At 46.3% G+C, this 19,722-nt stretch overlaps 2 protein-coding genes and 1 pseudogene across 4 annotated transcripts in view; 2 read left to right on the top strand and 1 right to left on the bottom strand.

The window, feature by feature from the left end:
• Positions 1-170: 170 nt before the first annotated feature.
• HDHD3 (haloacid dehalogenase like hydrolase domain containing 3) lies at positions 171-3,192 on the top strand. Of its 2 annotated transcripts, none has more exons than XM_077142700.1 (2): positions 171-281; positions 1,726-3,192. In XM_077142700.1, exon 2 carries the CDS (start codon positions 1,901-1,903, stop codon positions 2,654-2,656), a length of 756 nt encoding a protein of 251 aa, XP_076998815.1. In that variant the 5' UTR covers positions 171-281; positions 1,726-1,900; the 3' UTR covers positions 2,657-3,192. The 2 variants fall into 2 exon arrangements, with proteins under 2 accessions (XP_076998815.1, XP_076998824.1); XM_077142709.1 differs by having other exon boundaries at positions 180-281; positions 777-3,192.
• Positions 180-13,512, top strand: LOC143668095 (dihydrolipoyllysine-residue acetyltransferase component of pyruvate dehydrogenase complex, mitochondrial pseudogene; annotated as a pseudogene). The gene is made up of 2 exons (XR_013168296.1): positions 180-281; positions 3,200-13,512. The product of XR_013168296.1 is annotated as a dihydrolipoyllysine-residue acetyltransferase component of pyruvate dehydrogenase complex, mitochondrial pseudogene (transcript).
• The window catches only part of BSPRY (B-box and SPRY domain containing), a 40,256-nt gene continuing 26,848 nt past the window's right edge, over positions 6,315-19,722 (bottom strand). The window contains exons 4-6 of the mRNA XM_077142691.1: positions 18,573-18,598; positions 14,375-14,499; positions 6,315-12,939 (exon numbers count right to left, since the gene is read on the bottom strand). Coding sequence (XP_076998806.1) covers positions 12,413-12,939; positions 14,375-14,499; positions 18,573-18,598 — 678 coding nt within the window. The 3' untranslated portion in view covers positions 6,315-12,412. The remainder of the gene's footprint in view (positions 12,940-14,374; positions 14,500-18,572; positions 18,599-19,722) is intronic.

The raw sequence follows: 19,722 nt of genomic DNA on the forward strand, positions 1-19,722 counted from the left end.
CGCGGTGGGGGAGGGGAACCGGGTCTTGGGGCGGGAAAGGCTGGCCCCGGTGGGAGGGCCCAGACGAGCCCCGGTCGGGCCCTTTGGCTCCGCGGACCGGTCCCGCCCCGGCGCCCCTGCGCCTGCGCACATCTGCCCGGGCCGGTTTAGGGGTGTGGCTTCCTTCTTCACCCGCTTCCCCGCAGGCAGGTGGGTCCTTGGCCCCGGAACCGGCTCCCAGCGTTTGAAACGTGCTAGCGTTGTGAAGGGGACCCAGAAGTCCAGCCCCAGCCGCAGCCAAGGTCAGGACCCTCCCAGCCCTGGTCATGCTGCGCATGAGGGGGGTTTTGCGTGAATCGCGGGCTAACTGCTCATTGTCCTCACCAACCCTTCGGGGCGGAACGAACTAGGGGAGCATTTCAGGGCTGCTGCTTAGAGACTCCAGCCCTGGCTTCCAGAAACAGAAAACTGTGGGTGGGTAGTCAGAGCCTTTTGTTCTAGTCTCTTGCGCTACTTGAGCAAGTTCTTGCCCTCATTGGGCCTCCATCTACCCACCTGCATAGTGAGAGAGAGGGTCTGGACTTTTCAGTTGATTTCCTTGACAGATTTCTACCACTCGTTCCCAGACCCACCAGCCATGTCCTTCCCACAGCAGCAACTTGGCAACCCCAAAGGACCCTGAACTCTGGTCCTCAGGTTGTTTGGAATCAGCTATGTCTGGAGGAAAAATCTTCCAGCCTCTGGCAGAGTAATTTGTTTCCTGTGCAGTGAGATCCCTTCGTTGGCTTTCCTCCCAGGCAGGTGTTAGTACCTCCAGTAAAGTTGAAGAAGATGCTGGGCCCAGACGGGCTTCGAGGCAGGTAGGACCAGGCCACTCTGGGTTCCCTTTTGTCCCTTGCTGTACAGGTTCACTAAAAGCTGAATTTTTTTTTTTTAATTAGATCCAAAGGTGGCGAAGCATGGTCAATGGTAGGGAGCACTGGCTCCCTACCATTGGAATTTTAGTCCTGGGCTGCTGCTTACTTGCTGTGTGACATTAGGCAAGGGTTTGCCTCTCTGTTTCAGTCTTCCCTGCTGGTCAGATGGTCTGCAGCACCTTTTTATCTTTGGCATTGCTAATAATAGGAAGAGCATTCCTGATAGGTGTTCTCTTACCTTCATCTACAAGGCCCTGCCTGAGCTGTCCTCTATCTACTAGATACTAGAATATCAAGGCTCCTTGCCCTGCCTTAGGACCTTTGCACTTACTGTTTCTACTGCCAGGAACAATGAACCACCTCTCCTTCCCACATATTCATTCTTCCGATCTCCACTGAAACGTCACTTGCTTAGGAAAACCTCTGACAAAAACAGATTGGGTCTCACCCAGACTTCTTATTTCATTTTATATGCTGCCTTCATTACGTGTAATTGTTGCTGTAGTATTTATACTTTATACTGTAATATCTTTATCCCCTATTTTTTTTGTTGCCTGTAAATGCTAAAAGGGCTGGAAATCTGTCCTGTTCCCTGAGCATCTAGCACATAATAGGTGCTCAGAAATTTTTTGCGGAATGATCTAATTTAATTCAGGAATCTAGTGAGGTGTTGTTATTGTGCTCATCTGACACACAAGGAGACAGGGATTCAGAGAGATGTAGTGACTTGTCTAGGATCACACAGTGAGTTGGCAGAGCCAGAATTTGAACCCAGTGTTTCTGACTCCAAGGCCAGCACTTCTGCCTTACTTGCCATCTCTCATTTCAGAATCCTTTGCTGTGAAGACATTCTCCAAGCCCTCCACATCAGCCAACAGTCTGACTCACAAGGTGGGGAAGAAATCTGTTCAGTCATAGAGGCGTAGTCCTGCCAAGTTTGGTTTTCCTTAGCTCCTGCATCCTGAGGTGGAATTGGGGTGGACCCGGCTTCCTCCTGCATACTCATGGCTTCCCGGCTGCAGATAAGACTGCTGACATGGGACGTGAAAGACACGCTGCTCAGGCTCTCCCGCCCTGTTGGAGAGGAGTATGCCACCAAGGCCCGGGCCCATGGGCTGGAGGTAGAGGCTGCAGCCCTGGGGCAAGCCTTTGGGCAGGCCTACAGCACCCAGAGCTACAACTTCCCCAACTATGGCCTGAGCCACGGCCTCACCTCCCACCAATGGTGGCTGGATGTAGTTCTGCAGACCTTCCGCCTGGCTGGTGTTCGGGACGCCCAGGCAGTAGTACCCATTGCTGAACAGTTATACAAGGACTTCAGCAGGCCCTGTACCTGGCAGGTGTTGGAGGGAGCTGAGGCCACCCTAAGGGGATGCCGCAAACGGGGTCTGAAACTGGCAGTGGTCTCTAACTTTGACAGGCGGCTAGAGGACATCCTGGTGGGTCTTGGTCTACGGAAACATTTTGACTTTGTGCTGACTTCTGAGGCTGCTGGCTGGCCCAAGCCAGACCCCCGCATTTTCCTTGAGGCCTTGCGGCTTGCGCACCTGGAACCTGCAGTGGCGGCCCATATTGGAGACAGTTACCGCTGTGATTACCAGGGGGCACGGGCTGTAGGCATGCACGGCTTCCTGGTGACTGGCCTGGGGCCTCTGGACCCTGAAGTCAAGAAGTTTGTGCCCAAAGACCACATCCTTCCCTCACTGTCCCATCTCTTGCTGGCCCTTGACCACCTGGAGGGCTCATCCCTGGGGCTTTGAGTCTGGTGTGGGAAGTGGCTGGGCCCTGAGGCCCTGGAGAAACTCCAAGTCAAAATTGGAGATGGGGAGTCTCTCCCTTCCCTACAGATCTGGCCTTTGCCCCTCTCCCTGCAGCCTCCACAACCCCTTCTGACTATAAAGCAGTGAGTGCTGGGCTTTCCGCCCAGCCCCCCTAACCAGCTCCTGGTCTCTGCATCATTCCTTCCCATTCCCACCCGTGTCCCTTTTTCACCAGGAGTGCCCCTGCCGTCGTTTGCAAACTGCCTGAATGTGATGTACTAGAATGGCTTTTAAAAAGGGGAATTTAATAAGTTACAAGTTTATAATTTTAAGCCTATGAAAATGTCCAAACTGAGGCCTCTGGGGAAAGAATCCTTAATTCAAGAAAGGCCAATGCGTCAGGAACACCTCTGTCAGCTGGGTAGTCACGTGGCTGGCATCTGCTGGTCCCTTGCTCCTAGACTCTTGCTTTCAGCCTCTGTTCCTGTGGGGGTTCCTCACCTTGCTTCTCTGGGGCTGGTTTTCATCTCTTGGCTTCCCCAGGTTCTCTCCAGGTTCTGGCTTGTTGAACATCTCATGGCGACCCCTGCTGAGCTCCAAGCATCTCCAGACATCCATGTCTGTTCTCCAAGTGTCGGCATCTGTGTGAGGTCTGTTCTGGAGTTTGTCGGTCCTGTCATTTGTCAGCACTGAGGCTTCTGTCGTTTCTGACTCTCCAAAATGTTTCCTCTTTTAAAGGATTCCAGTAAACTAATCAGGACAAACCTGGGATCTCCATCTAATCAAAGATCACACCCACAACTGGGTGTGTCACATCTCCATGGAGAGAAGCTGCTCAAAAGATTCCAACCTACGGTATTGAATTAGGATTCAAAGAAACAGCTGCCTCTACAAGATTGAATCAGGAGTAAAACAGGGCTTTTCTGGGGTAAATAATGCTTTCAAATCAGCACCCCCCACCCCTCCCCTCCAGCAGTTTTCACTGAGGGCCCAAGGAGCTTTAAAACCAGACACTTTCATTCTTTGTTTTAGCAGCAAGGTCCTTTGTCATGGATTGTATTAGGGTTCTTTAAAGAAACAGAACCAACAGGAGATATCTGTAATTACAAGGTTTATAAAAGTGTCCCATGCAACCATGGGAATGCAAGAGTCCCAAATCTGCAGGGCGGTGTGAGGTTGGCAATGCCTATGAAGGGTTTTGACAGACTCCATGGGAGAGGCTGGCTGGCTGAAGAAAACAGTGAAAATTTTCTCTTTTCCCTTAAAAGTCTTCAACTGACTGTACCAAATCCAACTGATTGGATTACCTCATTTGCAGGATATGTGCCCTTAGTTGATCTTAGATGTAATCAGCCACAGCTGCAATTGACTGACTGATGATTTAATAAAACAACCCTCTGGTTTATCAACTAGTCATAAAATATCCCAGCAGTACCTGTTATGCCAGAGCTTGCCTGACCAGACAACTAGGCACCATCACCTGGCCAAGTTGACACCATAACTTAACATTCACAGAGATCTTACATGGAACCCCAATATGCAAAAAAAAAAAAAGTCATTGCTAGAGTTGAAGCACAGGTCCCACACCTCTGGTTCAGGCCCCCACACCCTTCAGCACTTCCTCCTGAGAAACATGGTATAAGAGGATGTTCTAGTGTGCTAGCTACTGGAATGCAATATACCAGAAACAGAATGGCTTTTAAAAAGGGGATTTTAATAAGTCGCTAGTTTACAGTTCTAAGGCCGAGAAAATGTCCCAATGAAAACAAGTCTATAGAAATGTCCAATGAAAGGCATCCAGGGAAAGATACCTTGGTTCAAGAAGGCCAATGAAGTTCAAGGTTTCTCTCTCAAGTGAAAAGGCACATGGCAAACATAGTCAGGGCTTCTCTCTCAGCTGGAAGGACACATGGCGAACACAGTGTCATCTGCTAGCTTTCTCTCCTGGCTTCCAGTTTCATGAAGCTTCCCGGAAGGCATTTTCCTTCTTCATCTCCAAAGGTGGCTGGCTTGTGGATTCTGCTTTGTGGTGCTGCAGCATTCTCTGCTCTTTCTGAATCTCCTCCTTCTCCAAAATGTTTCCACTTTTATAGGACTTTAGAGATTTATCAAGACGCACCCAAATGGGTGGAGACATGTCGTCACCTAATCCAGTTTAACAACGATTCTTGATTAAATCACATTTCCAGGGAGATGATCTAATTACAGTTTCAAACATACAATATTGAATAGGGATTATTCTGCCTTTACGAATTGGGATTTTGATTAAAACATGGCTTTTCTAGGGTCCATGCATCCTTTCAAACCAGCACAGAGGAGCTTAGTTTGAAAATGGAAGTGCTAAAGCTGTGCCTTAAGGGCCGCTGTCCACTGGGACCACAGAGTGAGTGGGAGGTTAGACAAGGAACACTGAATTACAGAGCTAAGGGCTACTGTTGACGTGCCTGGTCAGACACACTGCCAAGTCCTTTGTAATATCCTGTCTTAGTTTGATTTGGTTATGACAAATACCACTAACCAGGTGGCTTAAAAACCTGGAATTTATTGCTTCACCATTTTGGAGGTAAGAAGCCCTAGACCAAGGTGTCAGCAGGCCATGCTTCATCTGAAGACTGGTGGTGGCCCAGTCTCCATCTCTGTCACATGGCTACCCTGTCTCATTCTGTCTCCTGCTCAGTTGTCTCTGTCCACACGCCCACAGGACAGGGGTTAGAACCTGAACATGTTGTCTTTGTTGGGGGGCCGTGTAGGATTTATTCACCACAAGTGCATTATTTTGTTTAACCCTCAAAGCTTCCTAGTGGGCGTACATGTTGTAAGTCCTATTTTACCAAGGAGGAAACTGAGTGTGTTAGTTAGATTCAGTTGTCAACTTGGCCAGGTGAGCATACCTAGTCTTGTTGCTGCAGACATAAGCCAATGGTACTTGAACCTCATCTGTTGCTAATTACATCTGCAGTTGGCTAGGAGGCGTGTCTGCTGCAATGAGTGACGTTTCACTTAATTGGCTGGTGCTTAAATGAGAGAACACAATGTAGCACAGCCTAAGCAGCTCGGCATTCCTCATCTCAGCACTTGCAGCTCAGCCCAGGCCTTTGGAGATGCAGAAAGAAGTCACCCCGGGGAAAATTGTTGGAACCCAGGGGCCTGGAGAGAAGACCAGCAGAGACCATCCTATGCCTTCCACGTAAGAAAGAACCTCAGTGGAAAGTTAGCTGCCTTTCTTCTGAAGAACTAACAAAATAAAACCCCTTTTATTAAAAGCCAGTCCATCTCTGGTGTGTTGCATTCCAGCTGCTAGCAAACTAGAACACTGAGATTCAGAGGTCAAGTAACCTCTCTGAGGTCACAGCTAGTAGGTGATGGAGCCAGGACTCAAACTCCAAAGCCCATTGCCTGGACCTAAGTCACCAAGGAGCAAGGTGTCCAGTCATGAGACAGCATGGGGGCAGTTCTGGGAGAGTAGGGAAGGCATCTTGAAGCAAGCCCAGCGACTAGTGTGAGCAGGGGCACAGGGTGGGTGAGCCTGAGAGCAGGGACTGGCGCACAGGGTGGCAGGAGTGTAAGGGATATGAGGGAGTAACTGGAGAGACTGGAGAGTCAGTTAGGTTTATCAAACTCCATTTCTCTTCCTGCCTCTCCCCTCTTCATGCACTTTTCTACTTGGTATTTACTGGGCACCTTGTACCTTGCCCGGTGTCAGGCAATGGGGATAAAAGCACCATCAGAGCGGCACATACTCTGGTATGTTCAGGGGCCTTGAGAGCAGCTAGAATGGTGCTCTAAACTTGGGGGTGGGTATGGAGTTTATATGGGCAGAGGGATGAGGGCAAGGGGTATGTGCATTCTGGCAACAGGAACATAACTGGCGTGTAGGCTGCTGTGGGGAATAAGGTTAGTGGGTGTGGAGGAACACGGCCTAGGGTCTTTAGGTTCCTGGTGACCCAGCTTCCTGATCAGGGGTGTGCCCAGGCAAAGGCAGGTGAGCTGTCTTACAACTTGGCCTCTGGATTTGCCTTCCTTGGGCCTGGTATCCAGTCCAGATGACTCACCGCTGATGTGAACAAGGCAACGAGTACCCAGGTTGTGAGCTATGAGGCCTCAACAAGAAAAGGCGCGAAGGAGGTCTGTGGGCCACATTGGACCCACCAAATGTTTCAGGTGAATTACTGAGCCAACTTTTAAAAGTCAAGAGCTTTCATGTAAAAATCTGGATCTTCCAACTTCTCCTGAAAAATCTCTGAAGAAATCACTGAAGCCAAGAAGTAGCTGTTCCCAGATTTTAGACACCTGCACTCATTGCCCACTGGTCCCAGCAGGCCTTAGAGTTTGTGACCCTGAAGTAAACAATAGCTTTCAAACTGTTCTGTGGCTCCCAAAGCTAGTGCGGAGGGCTCTGGCCCCATTCCCTTTGGGCCTGCAGCCTGAAGTGGTAGATAAGATTACCTTTGAAGACTGTTCCCAGACAAAACTAAGTTTTGAAAACCACTGTTCTAATGTGACCTCTTCATAGGGTGGGGAAAGAGGGAGGGGCTTGCCCTTGTTCTCAGCGATGAAGGCCATGGAACACTGATCCAGGTTCTCTGCTCCCCTGAGCTGCCCTGCTTGTTTCTGTGAATGAGAATGAGGGTGAGGATTTCCCTTTCCCAGCAAACACACCTCCACATTCTGAGCTGGGACGTGGGGGTGAAGGCTGGAGCCAGCATACTTTCTATGTCCAAATACTAACAAAGAATATGGGAGAAATTTTTAAAGGCTTAAAAACTTTTAATAATGCACGTGTCCCTGAGGGCTGGACCACATCCTTCCTCAGTTCTTTCTGGCTACCCGGGTGTCCACTTTAGGGTAGAAGGGACCATCAGGTGGGAATAGGTGTGGGAAAAAGTTCAGCCCTGTTACCATCTGGAGCTCAGGTGCCAGGTCGGAGAAGTGGCAGATGGTTGTGTTACTTGGAGATATGACTCCGGTTTTAGTTTGTAAGCTATCAAAATGCAATATACCTGAAACAGAATGGCTTTTAAAAGGGGGAATTTATTAAGTTGCAAGTTTACAAGTTCTAAGGCCATGAAATGTCCAAATTAAGGCAAGCCTATAAAAATGCCCAATCTAAGGCATCCAGGAAAAGATACCTTGGCTCAGAAAGTTTAATGACATTTGGAGTTTCTCTCAGCTGGAAAGGCAACATCTGCCAGTTTTCTCTCCAGGCTTCTTCAATGGTTTCCCCAAGGATGTTCTTTCTTCATCTCCAGTGGTCTCTGGCTGTGTGTGCGCTTTTGGCCCTGGTGGCTCTAAAAGCTTTTTCCAAAATGGTTCCCTCTTAAAGGACTCCAGTAAGCAACCCATTTCAAATGCATGAAGACACATCTCCACTGAAACCATCTAATCAAAAGTTACCACCCACAATTGGGTGGGTCACATCTCCATGGAAACAATCAGAAAGATCCCACCCAGCAATAATGAATGAGAATTAAAGGACATGGCTTTTCTGGGGTAAATAATCTCTTTAAACCTGCCAACCCCCTCTTTGGAAGGGCTGGGTAGGACCTGGGGCTGGGGAGTGGGTGGTCACACAGCCCCTAGGCCAGAGTCCTCTGGTTTAAATTCCTACTAGTTTGTCTTTATATGCTGGAAAAGTATTTCCTCTATGTGCTTCTCCAGAAGTCAACTGTCTACCCACATATCCATCTACTCCGTCACTAAATACCGATGGCACACTCACTATGTACCAGGCACCAAGCTGGGTGCCAGACATCAGTGTTGAACAAGACATCCTTACAGAGGCAGATGCGGGGTGGATTTGAATGAGGCCCAGCGAGTAGCAGCGTGCCCACAGATATCTGGCCGTTCAGGGTTGCAGCCAGGTCTGAGATGGAGCCCCCACCTCCACCCCCCAACCCTAGACCAGCTCACTGGGAATGGACCTATTTCCCTTAGAGAGGCTGCACACAATGACCTCACGGTTTGACCTGGCCCCGGCCGGTTGCAACACTAGGTTCACAAGGCATGGCGGGGTCTGGGCACTTTGTGGCTGGAGCCCCAGCTCTTCCGCCACACCCCGGAACCGCTTCCTGATGCGACGTTTGGCATTGTTCGGCCACCGCTGTTAGGGTCTTGCTCTGCATCAGAAGGTTGTGTTGCCTTCTCTTCCCCCCCACAATGCAGACAGGCTTCAGGGCCCGTTGGGATAAAGGGGGAAAAAATCAGTGAGGGTGATCTAACTGCAGAGGTTGAAACAGATAAAGCCTCTGTTGGGTCTGAGAGCCTGGAAGAATGTTACTTGGCAAAGATTCTCGTTGCTGAGGGCGCCAGAGATGTTCCAGTTGGAGCAATTATCGGCATTACAGTTGAAAAGCCTGAGGATATTGAGTCCTTTCAAGAAATGATATGTTGGATTCGTCTGCAGCACCTCCCTGACAAGCAGGCCCAGCATCAACCCTGCTGCCTGTTGCTTCGCCTCCTACGTCTTCTGCTCAGGCTCCTGGTAGCTTATATCCCACTCACATGCAGGCGCTTCTTCCCGCCCTTTCTACCACCGTGACCATGGGCACAGTTCAGAGATGGGGCTGGGGGGGTGGGGGGGAAGCGGGTGAAAAGCTAAATGAAGGGAACTTGCTGGCAGAGATAGAGACTGACAAGGCCAGTATAGTTTCTGAAGTTCAGGAAGAAGGTTACCTGGCAAAAATCTTGGTCCCTGAAGGCCCAAGAGATGTCCCATCTAGGAGCCCCACTCTATATTTTCATAGAAAAAGAGGCAGATATACCAGCATTTGCTGACTATAGCAAATCAACTACTGAAATAACTGATTTAAAACCCCAAGTACCACCACCTATTCCCAACCCCATGGCCACTGTTCCTCCAGCTCCCTAACCTATAACTTCTATACCTGTAGCCACCCGCCAAGCTGCTTCTGTGGACCAAAGGGCAAGGTGTTTATTAGCCTTCTTACAAAGAAATTGGCAGCAGAGAAAGGGATTGACCTTGCACAAGTGAAAGGGACAGGACCAGGTAGCAGAATCACCAAGAAGGATGTTGACTCTTTTGTGCCTACCAAAGCTGCTCCTGCCCCAGCAGCGGCTGCACTTCCTTCAGGCCCAGGAAGGACACCAGTTCCTACAGGTGTCTTCACAGATATCCCAACCAGCGACATTCACTGAGGTATTGCCCAGTGGTTAATGCAGTCTAAGCAAACCATACCTCATCATTACCTTTCGATTGATATAAATATGGCAGAAGTTTTGTTGGTACAGAAAGAACTTAATAAGATGTTAGAAGGGAGCAGCAAAATTTCTGTCAATGACTTCATAAAACCTTCAGCTTTGTCTTGTTTCAGAGTTCCCAAAGCAAGTTCTTCTTGGCTGGACAGTTATGAGACAGAATGATGTTGTTGATATCAGTGTTGCTATCAGTACTTCTGCAGGACTTATCACTCCTATTGTACTTAATGTACATATAAAAGGACTGGAAACCACTGCAAAAGATGTTTCTTTAGCAACTGAAGCTTGAGAGGGCAAACTACAGCCACGTGAGTTCCAGGGTGGCACTTTTACAATCTCCAATTTAGGAATGTTTGGAATTAAGAATTTCTCAGCTATTATTAACCCACCTCAAGCAGGTATTTTGGCAATTGGTGCTTCAGAGGATATACTGGTTCCGACAGTAATGAAAAAGATTTGCTGTGGCTACCATGATACCTGGTATGCTCAGTTGTGATCATAGGGTTGTGGATAGAGCAGTCGGAGCACAGTGGCTTGCTGAGTTTAGAAAGTACCTTGAAAAGCCTATCACCATGTCGTTATAATTAAACCAAGAATTTCTAGACTCTCCTCGATCACTTCAGTTCATTGTTATCAAGATATTTATATATTATTAAACATGTGGTTCTTCTTATTTTAAGTTAACCAATTATTTTTATTACTGAGCCTGTCCAGATAAGTTATTTGTAATGGGCATTTAAAAAATTTTTTAACACCAATTATACCCAAATATTGTGCCTATTTACTAATTAAATGCCAGATTTTAAGCTCTATGTTCCTTATCACAGGACACGTGACCTAGCCCTTTGGTAATAAGTACTTTCACTAGGAAATGTAGTAGAAACAGAATTGTGGTTCTCTGTGAAACAGGTATATAAAAGCAACCTGGGTGAAAACTTGAAGCTCTGCAATTTAATTGCTAAAATGTTTTTGCTGGATTTAAGAAAAAGAGAAGTGGGGAAAATGAGTTCTCTTAGAAAAAAGGTTTGAATAGAAGACATTTTGGAATTTAACCCCAGTTTAAATTTTTCTGTACATGAATTATCATAGATGGGGAGGCTAGATAGCAACAAGAAAAATAAGTGAAATTTCAAAACTCAACATTTTCTTAGATCTGTTCAACCATGTTATTTATTTTTCTATGAATCCCTAAAATGTTGTATCTCTTCTTGAGATGAAGATATAATGACATATAAACCAGTTACTTGGTATAAGTGAGAGTTTGTGTAATTATTTAAACAGCTTAAATGTATAACTCAGAATAGAATTCTACATTTACCTCCAAATCAAATGTTTGTAGAATTTAACAGGCATTGTGAAAGAATCCTTATTCCAATTCGTGTGGTTACTTTCTTCTGGTGGTTACTCCCAAATGAATTTAACTCTCAGAATTTATTGCTCAGAAAACTATGAAATGAGTGTATATTTATACAATTGTTACTAAGAGTTGGATATGTGCTAAAGTCCATTTATTAGTAGTTCTCATTTGAAAGAACAGGGGGAGAGATGCATTGTTGAACAGTACGGAGTACTAAAAAATCATGCCCAAAACAAAGTAATCATTTCTACTTCGATAAATAGAAAAACAGATAAGTGGCAAATGTTAAATATGTACAAAGAAGTTCTGATTTCCACTCTAGGGTTGTCTTATATAAGAAAGATAGTGGAGAGAAAAACTTTTTTAGGCTGCTACCTTATTTTAACAGCTTAAATACTTTTTCCCATTTTGTTATGATTTGCCTTTCTTTTGAGGGGAGGAGGGGATGATATTCAGGAGGATAATAATTGGGAACATTATTATAATTCCAGACTTCCTATCAAATTGATGTTTGGACCTATTTATGACTAAAATGTTTGGAATTATTTATGATGAAAATAAATTTGGTCAAATTAATATTAATTAATACACTTCCTCATTTATGTAATATGTGGAGCTAGCCTTTGAAATCTATTGTCTTTCAGTGTTGAATCTATTTCTAAATGTTCATTTACATGATGCATGAGTACAAGTGATACTCTATATAGTCCATGAATACTCACTTTGTTGTATTATTATGAAAACAATTGAATACATTAATCTGATTTTTCAGTAATTATTTTAGATTGAACTGAAGATTAGGCAGAAGGAACAAATATATCACAAAGGACCATCATTAGTATGAGCCAAATTCTGGTTCAAACACAAGAAATTTCAAAGCTAATTAATTCTTTGCTAATGTTTATGGCTCTTTTGTTCCCTTAAAAGGAAAATACAAACAATTGCTTTTTAATAAAAATTGTTCCGAATTAAAAATTAATCGGAGCTCTAATCTGAACTTGAATTCAGCCCTTCCTCTTACCACGACTGAAATAAACAAGGTTGGAAATAGCGTTTGGGATTCAAATTAGATTGTTTAAATATTAAAATAAACTATATGTTAAAAAAAATGATTGCACACATTTGGGAGAACTGGATCTGAGAAGGTGGTGGGGAGGTGGGCTAGGCTCCCTTGTGCGTGAGGGTCAGTGGATGATGGAAATAGTCTGGTCGGCCACAGCAAAGACTGGGAAGAGGGGCCCCCGGAACGGGGCGCGGTGGGTGTGGAGCACCGTGCCCAAGGCCGGGTCATAGAACAGCAGCTCTCGCGCCTGCAAGTCCAGCAGCACACCCAGCCGCGCCGGGCAACGCAGCAGCCCCAGGGGCTCGTGCTGCCCAGCGTGCGAGAACCGGAAGTCCTGGTCGTAGCGGGAGAAGACCCAGGAGAAGGCGTTATGGCCCAGTCGGGAATCACTGCCAGAGCCCTTGCGCGGCAGCTGGCTTGAAGCCACGCCCACCTTATAGGCACAGCTGTTCTGGACGTTCACTATCCAGGCGTGCAGCCCGGCTTGGAAGGAGGTGGTAGCCAGGGCATTAGGCCAATGGTCAAAGCGCTCTGGGCCATCTGCACAGGCCTTGGACTTCTTGCCACTGAAGGTCAGGGTCCTTCGATCATCTGACACTTGCAAGAAGGGGCTGACAGTCCTTTCGTCGATGTGCACGTCCTCCATGCCTGCCAGAGGGAATTTGAGTTGTTCAGGGCCTACTTCCAGCCCTAACCTGGTCCTGCCAGGTAGCATGGGCTCCCTCACCACTCACTAGCTGTGTGACCTCAGACAAGCCATCTGTTTTCTCTGAGCCTCAGTTTCCTCATCTGCAAGATGGGGGTCAAATAGGACTTACTGCAGGGTTGCAGTGAGGCTAAATGAGATGATGCATGTAAAGTGCCCTAGCATGTAATAAGTGCTCAGTGAAGTGTGGCATTGATACAGTAGTCATTATTAGTCCAAGTCCCCATCTGCAAACTCAAAAATCATGCCCAAAACAAAGTGATCATTTCTACTTGGATAAATAGAAAAACAGATAAGTGGCAAATGTTAAATATGTACAAAAAAGTTCTGATTTCCACTCCAGGGTTGTCTCATGTAAGAAAGATAGTGGAGAGAAAAATTTTTTTAGGTTGCTACCGTATTTTAACAGCTTAAATACTTTTTTCCATTTTGTTATGATTTGCCTTTCTTTTAGGGGGAGGAGGGGATGATATTCAGGATGATAATGATTGGGAACATTATTATAATTCCAGACTTCCTATCAAATTGATGTTTGGACTTATTTTAGAAAGAAGAACCAGAGAGAAGAAACAAGATCACACACCGAGTTCGTGGCAGGATCAAAGCGAAGATGCAGCATTTTGTTCCAACATCTCTGCGGCTCCCAGAATAGATCAGGCTTATCTTAGGGACAGACTGGGTAGCACTGATAATGCAATTTTGAACAACTAGATGGACTGCTGGTAAATCAGGCACCGTCTAATATCAAATTTTAGAGTAAGCAGGTAAACCAAATTTTTAAGGATCATATGGAGGGGGATAAGAAAAAATCAATCCATTAACTTAACCTTTCTGTGAACTGAGCAAAAGCCACTGGGAACGTGAAAGCTTCCATCTAGCTTGGGGGATGCCTGCTTTGAGAACCCCTGCACTGACTAGGAATTTCTGCAGGCAGAAGACATTGTCATGTTCACTGCTGTGGCCCTAGCATGCAGCACATGGCCACAATGGGCCTGAGTCAGCGTTAAGTGAATAGGCAAGGCAAATCCAGGCAGCTTAATTCACAGTGCAGATGCTCTCCAGTTGGCTGTCAATTATATTTTCATGAAGAGCCATTGGAGTATTCCCATTCTCAGAGCTGCCCCACACATAGAAGGAGGATCTGATTTGCAGGAAAGAATCAAATTTCTCCTAGACCCAACAACAGAACGGGCAGGTCTGGGAATGGGAAAGACCTCGCCCAGCCGCTGGGCGAGCCAGTGTCCAGCCAGCCAGTGTCCAGCATCACTGGTTGCTTAAACTATCATGCCACGAGCACAGGCCCCCACTGAGACCTGGCAGCAAAGCCCAGACAGACAGAGAAAAGCCCAGTGGCTCCGGTGGTGCTGGGCTCCTCACCTGAGAGGGAGCCGAGAACAGCCGTCGCCCAGAGCTGGGTCAGGAGCGGGCTCCAAGTACACCTCTCACTGAAGTTTAACTTCTCCGACTCCTGGGGATCCAAAATGCCTTCTGCTTCCTCGGTCCTTCCGTAGGGGAAAAACAGAGATGGCAATTGAGGAAGGTTCTGGAAATGTACCTGGATCAACACAGGGTGAGGGGAAGGTGACAGAAGTAAAATCCTCCTCCCTCTAGGGTGACCCCAAAGTTGGCACCCAGGCCCCGCATCAGGGGCCCCTAAAAGAAGCTGGAGCCAAAAAAGGAGAAGCAAGCATTCCCCTTGTGCTCCTCACCCTCAGGAGCCTTCATTCCAGCAAGGCAGACTAGAACGATTTAGAGGGAAGGGAGTACTTGAAGCAGGTATCAGAGCTTGGCATCAGTCTGTTCTGTGGGAGAAGCAATTTGCCAGTGTCTCATTTAGTTGGCTCCAGAGCTGGGGTTCGAATCTAGGCCTCCTGAACCCCATGTGGTAGTCTTTCCATTCTACCATCCTGCCTGGAAAACCTTTCCCCTCCCTTCCAAACCTACTGCAGCAATGTTCCCTTGGGTTGGCCAGAAGGTGCAGCCACTCCTCTTCTCTTCTTGAGGGAGGTCATATATCAGGGGACAACCAGTCACCACCCCAACTATAAATTAGTCATAGCACTTTGCTCCCCATAATGGCCTCTCCTCAATTCACAGTGGGCCCTGGGCATTGTTGGGGAGGTAATCTGGCAACATGAGGGTGTGCTGGTTTGAAATTCTGTATGTACCCTAGAAAAAGCCATGTGTTAATCCTAATCGCATTTTGTAAAGGCAGCCTCTTTCTTCTAATCCCTATTCAGCATTGCATGTTTGAAACTGTAATTAGATCATCTCCCTGGAGATGTGATTTAATCAAGAGTGGTAGTTAAGCTGGGTTAGCTGGAGGCGTGTCTCCACCCATTCGGGTGGGTCTTGATTAGTTTCTGGAATCCTATAAAAGAGGAAACATTTTGGAGAATGAGGGAGATTCTGAGCGAGAAGAATGACATAGCCACGAGAAGCAGAGTCCATCAGGCAGCAGCCTTTGGAGATGAAGAAAGAAAACGCCTCCCAGGGAATTTCATGAAGGAAATCAGGAGAGAAAGCTAGCAGATGATGCCTTGTTAGCCACATGTCTTTCCAGATGAGAGAGAAACCCTGACCCTGTTTGTCATGTGCCTTCTCACTTGAGAAAGAAACCTTGAATTTCATTGGCCTTCTTGAACCAAGGTATCTTTTCCTGGATGCCTTAGATTGGACATTTCTATAGACTTGCTTTAATTGGGACATTTTCTCGGCCTTAGAACTATAAACTAGCAACTTATTAAATTCCCCTTTTAAAAGCCATTCCGTTTCTGGTATATTGCATTCTGGCAGCTAGCAAACTGGAACAAGGGGCCTGGGAGGAGAGCGATGCCATTTACCACGCACCCAGGCTCTTGGCCTGCTGTTTTGCCATTCAGAGTCCCACCTAATCTTTACAACAACTTGGGAAATAGCTGTTACTAGATGTGATCGAAGAGAGAAAAGAGAGAGTTAGAGAAGACACTCAGTTAGAAAGAGGAGCTGAGATTCAAGTCCTGTCTCCATGCAAAAAAGAGAACAAATCCAGGCTGGTGCCCAGGCACTGTTCCACATAATTCTGACCTTGACCCAAAGTGAAATCTCAAAGGGGTGTAAGGCAAATTGGGGAACTGCCACAGAGCTTTGGAGACCTGTAAAGTGGGTTCTGAGGAAGACTTTTCCTACCATCTCTGATCTAGAAGGACGACTTTGAGATGAGGCAGCAGTACTGAGAGCACATACCTTCTCTCCCCAAATCTGGTTCTGCCCATAAATGGGGGTGGGGTGGTGGTGCTAAGAGGGTGGGACACGTTCTCTGTTGGAGGGGAGCTCTTTGTAAGACTGACACCGATGATCCTGGCTCAAGGAACAAGGTGAATGGGGCTCTGGGAATGCTGAGAGCAGGCTCTGGTAACAAAGGCCCTTTGTGGTTGAGACAAGAAAGTGTCTGTTGACCCTTCTCAAAGCACTGAAGCTTGGCTCCAGAGGAGCCCTATCAGGTGGGGAGGAAAGAGGAGCCAGTGTCAGCAGGGCTCGGCCATCCTCCCAGGGTAAATCTGAGATGCAACGCAGGCACTAGTGTCTCCAGAGAACTGGCTGGTCCAGCCACCCCATAGTACAGAGGAGAAAGCTCACGGCCCCGAAGGGGTGGGAGTGAAATGGGACTCGGACACCACCGGGCCCTGGCTGGGACCAGAATGCCCCATCTGTGCATCAGGCCCTGTCATCCTGTCAGACCAGAGCGGAGCCAGCCATGGGCGCGGAAATACCACCAGAGCCAATAAAGGCATTTCTCAGCTGGATGAGCAAGTCCCCAAGAAGGAGCTTGGTAAAGAAAGTGGTTAAAAAGGGGAGATTTTGTGTTGTATATATATAAAACAATATTTTTACCACAATAAAATTTTTTTAAATCCTTAGAAAAATACAACAACAAGAGTGAGCTCTAATGCAAACTACAGACTAATTATAGTAACATTGGTTCACTGATTGTAAAAAGGTAACACACTAATACAAAATGTTAATAATAGGGGAAACTGGTGGGAGTGGGGGTGTACATAGGAACTCTATTTTCTGCATAAAATTTTTCTGTAAACCTGGAACTGCTATTAAAAAAAAAGGTGAAAGAAGGAGCTCTTTGGACAGACCACTTTAAGACTATATACCTTCAGTCTAGAAACACAAAAAACTGCTAAACAGTCTTGACCTTGACCTAGTGGGTTGGTTGGCAGTGGTATGGGATATGCCTTATGAGGTATTTCTGCCCAAACTGTACCACCTGAATGCAATCCACAAGGTAATAGCAAATAAACCCAAGTTGAGGAACATCCTATAAAATAGCTGGCTGAGCTTCTAAAAAGAAAGGTCAAGAAACAATTCCAGATTAAACGATTCCAGATTAAAAGATGGATTGGGGAACAAAATACTGTTCATAGCATTTTGGGCACAACTGGTAACATATGGAATGTATATTAGATTAATGTTAAATGTACCGAATTGAATAATTTTACGGTGGTTATGTAAGAGAACATCTTTTGTTCTCAGGAGATACATGCAGAAATATTTAGTGATAGAAGGTCATGATTTCTGCAACGTATCCCCACTAGTTCAGAAAAAAACAAGCTTTACATATATATGCACACTAAATACATGTACTATTAAATGTAACATGCTGGTGATCTGTTAAACTGATCACCTCTGTGGAACAGGATTGGGAAGGGGTGTTGCAGACTCACTTTTTATTTTAAATGATTTTGTACGGGTAGAATTTTTTCTCTCTTGCAGAGACAAAAATATATTGCTATTGCAACTTAATTATGAAAATGAGTACGCTCATTAAATTGTATACTTGAAAGTGGGCAAAATGGGAAATGTTATGTATATGTTACCATAATAAATTTTTTTAAAAAGTACAGTAATAATAAGAATTGGCTGTGCTCCCCAAGAACAGCTCTGAAATCTCATATAGTAGGCTCGAGAAGCTTAACTATGTTGCCTGGCAAATTGCATCCTCTTGACCACTACTTCCATCCTTTGTCTCAGCTTTTCAGGACCCAGGTAGGGCCTAGTGAAAATCTTTTATTATTGCATAATTGAAAATGCAAATTTTGAGTAGTAATGCATATTTAAGTTTCAAAGATTTATTCATCAGAGAAAGGGGCAGTGAGGTAGAGGATACAGTACTGGGACAAGCATCAGAGAATTTGAGTCCAAGTTCTGTCTCTGATGCTTAAGCATATCCCTTCCCCTCTTTGAGCTCAGGATCCTCATCTGTAAATAGGGGTGATAAAGCCTTCCGATAAAGCCTTCCTGTAAAATTTTAAATAGAATAATGCTTAACAAAGCCCATGGCAAGCCTCCAACTATCATCTGGCTCCAAGCATTATCTGGCTGCCCTGCCATGGGGGCCTAAAACAGTTCTCAATCTGGGAGCAGGCCCCGCCCTGTCCATCAAGCCTGGCTCCAGCGTAGTCACCAAGTGCGCACATGTGCTCTCCTCCCAAGAACCAGCGGGCCTCAATGCAATGGTGTGGGCAGAAGCATCAGGGCCCAGGTCCCCATGACTGCCCAAGCAAATCACAGGGGCCATACTCACCTCTCAGAAATCTCTTGCTCCTTCTGCTGTGAGAAAAGAAAACAAAGTTAGGTTTGGCACCAAAAACCCAGCAGGGAGTCAAGACTCGAACACTTGTATTATTAGCATGGAAGGCTCCCATGTGGACACAGGCTCTAGAATAAAACAATCCTCCTTCTTTAAGGCCCAGAGCAAAGCTTTATGGGTTGTTCTTCACTCACTTCCTCCTCTATAACCCACTCAGAAGGAGCCCCCCATGTCCCACGGCATACTAGCTGCCCCTCAACTACACCCCAGGACAATCACCTCTTAACCCAACAGCATCGCCCAAGAACAGCATCAGCTCTGAGATGGCAGGGCCTCTTCCTGAACCTTTGGTGGTGCCTGCCTCCGTGTTCTGGATGGAATGTGCTCTGTCCATGGAAGCCATGGGACTAAATGAAGGTACAATCTAGGATGGGTAATGGAAACTGCCCTACTTGAAACTGCAGTAGGGCAGTTCAGTTGTTCCACATTCTCATTCCTCGGCTTGTCATTTTTATTCAGCTGTTACCCTGTCACCTCAAAACTGCAGGTATCTAAATACTTAAATCGAATAATCAGAATATATACCAATATGCTCATCATGGTAATTTCTGGGTCGTAGGATGAAAGATGAGCTCATTCTCATATTCAACCTCTTGCAGCACCCCCAACTGCAGTGTTCTCTTTGTGGGCTTCTGAACTCTCTCCACCTCCTCACCTCCTTTAGCACACTTACTCTTTTTTGTCTTTCAAGCATTAGCTTCTAAGTCACTTTCTCCAGGAAGCCTTCCCTGACCCCCAACCCCACCTGGCTGGAGGGGTCCCCTAGCTCCCAGTGATTTCCTCTAGCATAGCACATGTCCCTCCATACCCTCCATATCCTGGAATTTGTGTATCCATCTCCTCCCTAAGGCTGTGAGCAGCTGACAGCTGCATCCTATAACTCCACGCCATAGCACGGTGCCTAACAAACAGGAGGTGCTCACTAAGTATTTACTCGCTATTGGAAGAATATTATCAGGCACAAAAATATGATCCATATAATTTCATTCCATTACCTCTTCCCTGTTCCAAATTCCCATCTCCACCCACCTCCTACCGATAATGTTCTCCTCTTTCTCAGACTCTGGGGAGTCTGGCCCACTAG

This window comes from Tamandua tetradactyla, chromosome 2, assembly GCF_023851605.1.
Source record: "Tamandua tetradactyla isolate mTamTet1 chromosome 2, mTamTet1.pri, whole genome shotgun sequence".
Classification (NCBI taxonomy): domain Eukaryota; kingdom Metazoa; phylum Chordata; class Mammalia; order Pilosa; family Myrmecophagidae; genus Tamandua; species Tamandua tetradactyla.

Coding starts and splice junctions, on each gene's coding strand:
- HDHD3 (XM_077142700.1), top strand. CDS start 1,901: ATGGCTTCCCGGCTGCAGATAAGACTGCTGACATGGGACGTGAAAGAC.